Source organism: Phragmites australis, chromosome 16 (assembly GCF_958298935.1).
Source record: "Phragmites australis chromosome 16, lpPhrAust1.1, whole genome shotgun sequence".
NCBI classification, from domain to species: Eukaryota; Viridiplantae; Streptophyta; class Magnoliopsida; order Poales; family Poaceae; genus Phragmites; species Phragmites australis.
The window spans coordinates 21,499,443-21,509,016 of NC_084936.1; the positions used below are offsets into that span (position 1 = coordinate 21,499,443).

General features: G+C 46.3%; 1 protein-coding gene across 1 annotated transcript; it reads left to right on the forward strand.

Moving 5' to 3' along the window:
• Positions 1-7,246: 7,246 nt before the first annotated feature.
• On the forward strand, positions 7,247-8,092 carry LOC133896176 (mini zinc finger protein 4-like). The gene has a single exon (XM_062336725.1). It carries the CDS (start codon positions 7,543-7,545, stop codon positions 7,897-7,899), a length of 357 nt encoding a protein of 118 aa, XP_062192709.1. The 5' UTR covers positions 7,247-7,542; the 3' UTR covers positions 7,900-8,092.
• Positions 8,093-9,574: the final 1,482 nt, after the last annotated feature.

The following is a 9,574-nucleotide window of genomic DNA, read 5'->3' on the forward strand; positions in this document are numbered from 1 at the left end:
AAGCTTAACAGCTTCAAGGTGTGGCTCTCCATCACGGATGCTTAGCTCAACTCCCTCCTACAAAAAATCCAAGGAAGCAGCCCCACACCTTCAGACGCTAGAGACGTAGCCACGGTATCCATCGACGTCGACCTGTCCGGCCGACATGACTCCATTGAAGGCGGCGTGCCCACCTGCGTAGACCTCAGAGAGGCCCCGTGGGCACTGCATCGATCCATCGAACCGGGATGCTAGCCCTGGGATCCTTGAGACCCCATCATCGCTCCCAGTCACCGATGCGTTCGGTTCCTCGAATCTCAACATCATGGTGTCACATGATGATCGGAGGGGATAGGGGATTCGTTTTGGTCTGGTTTCGAAATTTGAGTTCCCAAGGTTTGATGTTGAGAATCCCCGTCTCAGGAGAGATTGTTATGACAGTCTAAAGAAGTGTTTCGCGCACTGAATTTCACTGGTGTGGTGGCTTCATGGTTGTGAACCTTGGAGTTGTCAGGTATAATTACTGATTGGGAGGAGATGTGTAGGAAAGTTTGTGAGATATTTGATCGCGATCAATACCAATTGCACATGCGACTATTGGATAACTTGTGTTAAACCGGTTCAGTGATAGAGTATTATGACAGTTCTGAACAACTATCTCATCACATCCTTATGTATAACAATTCATACGATGATGTTTACTTTGTCACTTGATTTTTGGGGGCCCTAAAGGAAGAAATTTGTACTGTTATTGCCTTACACCACCCCAAAAACGTGGAGATTGCTTCTGCTCTTGCATTGTTGTAGGAGGATTTGGAAGCACAGAAGAAACAGAGTGCTGGCAAGGATTTTTTTCAAGGCTAGTAGCCGGGTTTTCACTACTAGTGAGAAGAGCAAGCAAACACCCATGAAAGAGGAAGTCAAGCGCCATGATAAGTCTGTGGATGACAAATGGGAATCTTAGAAGGCTTTTCGCTGGTCTAAGGGATTGTGTTTTACCTATAGTGAGAAATGGAACACATCGCACAAATGTCCTGACCAGGTTCCTTTACACATCATTGAGGAAGTGTTGGAAAATTTTCAATTAACTTCTAATACTGATTATGCAGACTATTCTGACGAAACTAACATGGAGGAGACATTGTTTGCAGTCAAGGAACAAGAACCATCGTCTAGGCGATCGAGAAGGACTATGCATTTTCAGGGTTTCATTGGCAAGAGAGAAATCCTAGTTATGTTTGATTCCAGCAGTGTGGGTACATTTGTTGATGACAGTCTGTTAGGTTATCTCCCTTTTCAGCCATTGGAGCTGTCAGCCGAGAAGTACACTACCGCCAATGGAGGTATTACTGTCCGTTCCAAATTGGTTCCTCAATTGCAATGGTTTATTCAGGGGCATACCTTTTCCTATGATGTCAAAGTTTTACCTCTGCAACGTTATGACCTTATTTTGGGAGCTAACTAGCTTGAGGATAACAGCCCCATGTGGGTGCATTGGAAGATGAAGAGCATGCGCTTCAACCACAAGGGTCGCTGAATTTAGTTACAAGGTATTCATGAACCATGACCCAATTGCTCCAAGATCACTGCTAAAAAGTTGGATGGGCTCATCAGAAGGGGTGCCCTATCTCATATTGTGGAGGTTCGACCATTGGATGCAGTTTATTTAGTATCGTTCACTACAAAACCCCTATTGTTGGACGAATAGAGCTTACTCACTTAGTTTGCTAATCTGTTTCAATCGTCATCAGCGCATATGTCATCTTGGCTGTTTGATAACCATAATGCCCTTATTCCTGGGGCTCAACCGGTCAATATGAGGCCTTATCGTTATGCTCCTCATCAAAAGTCTAAGATTGAGAAGCAATTGAACTCTATGCTACAACAAGGTCTGGTACGGCAAAGTTCCAGTCCATTCGCCTCTTCCGTGTTGTTAGTCAAGAAGAAGGACGGATCATGGCTATTTTGTGTTGATTATCGACATCTTAACGCCATCACAGTGAAGGAAAAACATCCATTACCTGTTGTGGATGAACTTCTTGATGAATTGGCCGGCGCAACTATCTTCACAAAGCTGAACTTCAGTGTCAATTTTCATCAAATCTGTATTGCAGCTGGGGATGAGTTTAAAACTGCCTTCCGCACTCACAATGGATTATTTTAATTTCTTGTTATGCCGTTTGGTCTCACAAACGCCCTAGCAACCTTTCAAGGCATGATGCGCCATGTTTTTGCTCCCTTACTCAGGCAGTGTGTTCTAGTCTTCATGGACGATGTCCTCATATAGTAAGAATATGGCTGCTCATTTGTTGTATCTCTGTCAAGTCCTTGAGATCCATTGACAACATCAGTTCTGTATTAAACCATCCAAGTGTGCCTTTGCTCGATCGTTTATCGAGTATTTGGGTCATCGCATCTTGGCTCAAGGAGTGGCTACTGATCCCTCCAAGGTTGAGGCAATGGCAGCTTAGTCTTCTCCTACCCCTGTTAAGTAGCTATGTAGCTTTTTGGATCTCACCGGGTATTATCATCGCTTCATCCAACACTACGACATGATAAGCAGACCCTTGACGAATTTGCTCAAGAAGGGTGTTCCTTTCCAATGGACGCCAGCTACTAAAGAGGCATTTAAGCTTCTCAAGCATTCACTGACTCATGCCCCAATTCTTGCCATGCCAGATTTCGACAAGACATTTGTGGTGAAGATGGATGTGAGTGATTCTGGGATTGGTGCCATTCTTATGCAAGATGGTTGCTCGATTTCTTTTCTGAGCAGTCACTATATGAGAAGAATCGAGCTCGGACCACATATGAAGAGGAGTGCATGGCCATTTTGATGGAAGTGGACAAATGGCGTCCCTATATCCACACCAAGGAATTTTTCATCAAGACTGATTACCGAAGCTTATTGTTCTTGACTGAGCAAAGAGCGACTGCTAAGCTCCAACAAAGGGCGGTTTTGAAATTTATGGATTACAAATTTCGTATTTAGTACAATCAAGGTTGTACCAATACTACTGCTGATGCCTTATCCCGACACCCGGACCATGACATTGTCTATCCCATTTTAGCAATTGTTCCTTCTTGGATGGAACGGCTGGATTCTGGTTATCTTAACAATCCATAGTGCCAATAATTGCTTACTGAACTCAGTGTTGTTAGTTCTAACAACATCATTCGTTTTAAGGGAAAGGATGTGGGTTGGCAATAACCAGTTAGCTCAACAACATATCCTCCAGGCCTTACATAGCAGTGGAATCAGTGGGCACTCCCGGTTTCATGTGACTTATCATCAAATTCGGTCTCTCTTTGCTTGGCCTAAGGTCAAGGAATCTGTGCAATCTTTTGTTTAATCTTGCACCATTTGTCAACAGGAAAAAGTCAAACATGTCAAGTTGCCTAGTCTACTTGAGCCATTGCCGGTTCCTTCCCAGGCCTGGAGCATGATGTGTTTGGATTTCATCGAGGGGCTACCCAAATCAAACAATTATGACGTGATCATGGTCGTTATCGACAAATTCACCAAGTATGGTCACTTTATTCCCCATTTCCCACCCTTATACCGCTATGAAGGTCGCTCAGTTGTTTCTGCACCACATTTACAAACTGAAATGGGCTTCCCACTGCTATTGTATCTGATCAGGACCGAGTTTTTACAAGTCATCTGTGGCACGAGCTATTCAAATTGGCTGATACTCAATTGTTGATGAGTTCTTATCACCCCTAGACCAATGGTCAGACCAAGCATCTCAGTCAATGTCTGGAGGCCTTCTTACGCTGCATCGTACACTCCTATCTGCGCTAGTGGAGTAAGTGGCTCCCTCTCGTTGAGTTTTGGTATAACACTGCTTACCACTCTTCCTTGGGTCGTACTCCGTTTGAGATGCTCTATGGTCATTCTCCTCACCACTTCGGTATTGTGAATTCTCAAGATTGTGCGATTCCTGACCTGGAAGCTTGGCTCAAGGAGCACAACTTGCTCACCTGCCTCATCCGGCAACAACTGTTGTGTGCCCAACAACGCATGAAGCATCATGCTGATCCTCATCGCAATGAGCGTGAATTTCAAGTCGGGGATCTCGTTTACTTGTTGCAGCCCCACATTCAGTCTTCAATAGCTTCTCGCAGCAATCATAAGCTTTCTTTCTATTTCTACGGATTTGCAGTTTTGCAGCATGTGGGCAAGGTGGCTTACAAGCTCGATCTTCCGGAGCACTCTCAGATTCATTCTATTGTCCATGTTTCCTGGTTGAAACACTATGTCATGTCTCAAACTCAAGTGAGTGCTGACCTTTCTTCAGTTGGCATTGATCCTGCACAACTTCTTCTTCCAGTTTATGTGCTAGACCGTGCATTGATGCCCCATGGAGCTGCTACGCCCACTGAGTGCTGATCCAGTGGACTCACCTGCCGACCTCATTGGCCATTTGGGAGGATGAAGCAGATCTCCGATGCTGCTTCCCGCATGGTCCGGCTTGGGGTCAAGCCACAACTTAAGGGCGAGGATTTTCAGGTATCCGTGCCTAGCGTGGCATGCGCGTTTGCTGAGCTATGTGCATTCTAGTCGTCCTAGTGGCTGGGTCGCGTTTGTGTCGGTTTGGGTCGTGTTGGCAAGGTGGCTATATGCGTGGGAGTGGCCCATTGACCCATGTAACGAAACGGGTTAAAATGTCCATGATTGGGGAGCTGAGACTCAGACAAGGGTAACGAACATTCTCTTTGAGTTCTTCTTCCTCTCCACATCTTCTTCGCTCGACTCTTCTCTCCAATTCCGTTCGCTGATGGTGAAATCACGCTCGCCGGAGTGATCGACCGATGGATACACAACACTAGTTTACGAATGCCTTTGCAAGTACGGTGATCGAGTTCTGTCTCTTTCACCGGCCGGCGGGTGGCGAGGAGAGATACGCTGCTGTTTCCCTGGCCTTGTGCTCTTTGCGCACCGGGGGCCTGAATCCTGCAGCACCCTGCATGTCCCCGGCCGTTATGCGGTGCCGATTGTCTCGACTGAATCTCTCGTGCGCAGCTTAGGCTTCCTTGTCGGTTTTTGCAAAAACAGCGGCTTCGCACGTTTTCACGCGTCGAAGCTGTGCACGTGCAGGTGGCTTTGTCCATGCCAGGGTTGGCTGGTTTTATCATCGCACCGTTGTTTCTTCTCTCCTTGTAAACCAACAGTTTCTAGAATTTCCTTTATATCCTAAGCTCCTTTTGAATTCCTTGCATTTGTTCTCAAAACTTGCTGCAAAGCATGAAGTTGATGGTCTGGTACTGTGGACCAAACGTGGCTGAACATACGGTGCAGGTCTAAATGTGTTTAGCTGACCAATGTACCTGTGAATCCATAATAAGGTTTCGTCAGGAAAAGTTTTTATTACTTAAGCGCAGTGCATGGGGGAGTTCCATTTCAATGAGGCCACCGATTTATTTACTTCTGCTGCTGCTGCTGCTGCTGCATAAACTAGCTTGGAGCCCACTTGGACTAGGACCAGTGACAGATCCAGACTGTACAATCAAAATGCACTGTATCAGATTTATGAATTTCTTTCCTATTTTGACCTTTTTCTATATTCAGTTTCTAAAAGCGGACCATGTCCAAAACTATTACTAATTTTGACCCTTCAGGTCAGTGCCAGGCTCGATGGCGCTGAGGTTGAACGGCCCAGCACTAGAGGGACGACTCATTTTATAGGGGTTCAATATTTTTTTCTGAACACGGCAAAGCTTAGTGTGCCATTATATTAAGTAGAAAGAAAAAAGGTTCCTGACAATTTATAGAATTGTACAGGAAGTACATCCAATCCACAACCACACACACCTAAAGAGCTTGAAAAATCGCAGGCCGATCCCACTCACTTTGCCCCGGCCTTAAACCAGAGAAATCCCTTTGCCTTCACCTGTTTAACTCCCTCGGAATAGATCTTGGACTCGTTGCAGAAGACTCTGGCATTTCTCTCTAGCCACGGTACTTAGCCACTTCTGTAACCACGTCGCTTGCCTAAAAAGTGGCTAAGTCCTAGCTCAGCACCAAAGTGATTTATGCTGAGGTCACGGGTTAGCGCCAATGTTGTTGGCGTTGGGCTGTTATACCTTAGCGCAAATGGCATTGGTGCCGAGCTCAATGGTCAACTCTGGAAATAGTTTTTGATAGGATTCATGTTTTGAAAAAAAAAAGTGTAAGAAATAGGTCAAAATAGGCTAAGTACACCAAATTTATGCAAGGGAAATTCCTACGATTTTATTACTTAGTAGTGTGTTATAGCACATATTTTTCTGAGAGCGTAGCGTTGTTGGGCTGACCCCACAGCTGATGAGCAAATGAATCAACCTGGGACCAGATACGTACAGGCCAATTTTTCTACAGTGGGCTACACTGCCTCACGGTTTCAGAACCAAGCAAGTTTCTTTACGTCTAGACAGTGGGACCATGGACGTATTGTTGCCATTTGAGCTTTCTTTTAGAGTTCAGCTCAAGACATGCATGATACTCTCTCCGATTTCAAATACTTGACAATTTTGACTAAGACATGCTCACTATTGATCGTTGCCGATGTGGCGAAAGGTTTCTACCCAAATAATACTAAAAAGGCATTTGATTTTGGGTATCACATTGCAGCTGACTCTTTTCAAAGATTTATGTTATCTCACATAGGGAGGTTGTGATTATGATTTTGGCTCCCTCCTTTCAGGTAGGTTAGATGCAACTGAACTAAACATGAAACTCTGTTGTTATTTAGGATCTATCACTCGATCGAATCTGGCTCGATCGGCCATTTAATTTCCTTCTTCAATTGGATGCACATTCCCATTTGCTGATCACATGCTGCAGTAGTGAAGTAAATATGTTCCACAGTGGAGGCGGCAAGCGAGAACAGAGACCTGCTTGGCATGGCATGGCATGCAGCTACCTCTTCCAGATGAAGATCCAAGAACCAGTCAAGCCAAACACCCAGCTGCCCACTTCGCCGTCCCGCTAGGCTGGCGCTCCACCGTTGGGGCGTCCTTCACATCAGCTCTGACCCCACACCCTTAGGATTCATTCCGTCACATTTCTGTATGTATATATGATCTTTTTTTCTACTTGAATTATTTAGGACGTCATAATAAGACTTAAGAATAACACACACACACAGACATTAGATCTGATGTTTGGCTGTGTTTCAGGGTGAGGCGGAATTGGGTGAACCATCAATTCAGCCAGCCTAAAACATTAGGTCTTCCCCTTAGGTCTTCCCCCAATCCACAGGCACGAATGAAAGGGTCATCCATGTGAGAGCTTTATGCACCCAGCATGCCAAACAACCTAAGCCATTAGGTGCGTGTAGGTGGGGGTGTGGGCGCGCCAAGCTGGGCTATAAATATGTGTGTGCACTGTGATCTAGAGCTATCTAGGGCTCTTCTTCTTGTACTCATCAAACCAAGATGCAGAGCTAGCCATTACTCCTTTTAATCTTTCGACCATTCAGAGTCAAGCAAGAAGAGTTCTAGCCGTCTAGGAGGGAAGAGGAGAGGAGAAGAAACGGTAGCTTTTGCTAGATAGCTGGAGGAGTAGAGTAGTGGAGGTTGATGATGAAGAGGCTGGTGATCCTGAGGCGGTGCCACCCGCCGCCGCCGTCCGTGCTTTTCGGAGGGTGCTGCCGCGGAGTGCGGTACGGGGAGTGCCGGCGCAACCACGCGGCGAGCATGGGCGGGCACGCGGTGGACGGGTGCCGCGAGTTCCTGGCCGAGGGCGAGGAGGGCACCAGCGGCGCGCTCCGCTGCGCCGCGTGCGGCTGCCACCGCAGCTTCCACCGCCGCGTGGTGCAGCGCTGCTGCTGCTGCTACTGTGACGCCGACGCCGACGCCCGCGCGGCCGCCGCAGCGCCCGGCCGGTGGGACGACTGCTCGCCGGAGTCCACGGCGTCCAGCACCACGGCCAGCTAGAATCAAAGATCAGCCTCGATCCAGCAGCCCTGCCTCAGCTCCCAGGTGTCATGGCCATTCACGGAAGTCGATATCGGTCTTGCGTGCAAATGCTTACTTCCTATCGCCTTCTTCTCTGACTAGCTAGCTCTGCTCTTGTGCTTAGATTATCATCGCCTGTCTCTCGCAATATTTGTAACGTACCCATTCATCACACGCTCTCCCTGTCTTTATGTGCTTCCAGTTTTTTGCATGAGATTATTGTGCTCGTATGATGCCTTGCCGTGATCGACAGAAGAAGCTTTGTCAGGCCACTATGCATGAGTGATGAATTGGCATCCTGTCGTTCTGCTGCTACCAATTGCAGGAATCTGACTCCGTCCCTCAGTTCAGGAATCTATACTTACAGTTTTACAAGTTGAGCGTGGTCAAATTAACTACTTTGACTGCAAATGTATACAAAACTATTTAATTAGATTGGTCACGTGATGTCAAAACGGCATACGGAACTCAAACGAGAGATGGATACGAACTCTTCAGGTTTGGATCACAGCCTCCTCTCACATTGCTGAGTTTGTTGACATGTGGTCACAAGCAGAAAGTTCACATACTCCTTGACGCCGAGCATCATCACCTAAAGATGAACTGCGGATGACAACTACACGGCTAACTTATTTGGCCTAATTTAAGAGCTCTTTGTGCCATTCGACCCAGGCCTTGTTTGGAAAGCACAAACGGAAAACAAGTACAAATTCTTCTCACGTACCCTACTCTTGAACAAAATTCTCATGTAGGGTTGTCAACGAGCCGAGCTAGAGCGAACTTGCCTTGTCAGGATCTAACTCGATAAAAGATCGAGTCAAGCTCGAGCGAGCCAACGATGGTGGCTGAGCTTGGGGATGGGCTCAAGCTCGAGTAGGCTCGAGTTCGGCTCACCTAAGCTCGATAACGGAAAGAAACCTTGAGAAACCTCGAGTAGGTCTTGCCATCTTGGTTGGTTGTTGTGACGTGGTCACCTAGGTATAGGCTTGAGGATAATCCCATCATTCCAGTCCTTGCAAGTTTCCTTGGGCCTTGGAGATATATAAGAAAAGTTAAAGCCATATATTCTTGGTAGGATGGCAAACTCAAATAAAAACCGCAATACTCATTAACTTGAGCCTTATCGAGTCTTATCGAGCTTCAGCTTGTGAGGCATGTGAGACTTGGCATAGGCTCGAGTTTGGCTCGTTTTGAGATCGAGTCGAGCCTAGAACAAGTCAAACTCGAGTAGCTCATGAGCTTCAAGCTTTTTTGACAGCTATATCCTCGTGGTGGATAATCTTTCTATACGGGGTTGTTCACACCATCCCAAGTGCCCCTTTTGACAAAACCATCCGAAGACAACATTGTATATGTGTCTAGCCTGCCCTTTCACCTCCAGGCTCTAGCATGTGGGTCAAAAGTGCTATCCACCTTCCACATTGACCTACAATGGCATAATACACATCAAAATTTCCTCAGTCTGGTGGAATGGTGGAATTGACATTGAAAGCGGTGCCCAAAGAACGATGATGTGTTTTAAGTGGCTTGTTGATTTATATCATGTGGAATGTTTCAAAGGAATGCAACCAGCGTGTCACGCCCCAAAGTCATAATTACGTAATTAATCCTAATCATGCTTCATAAGCATTAGATTTAATTTTGAGTAAATTTA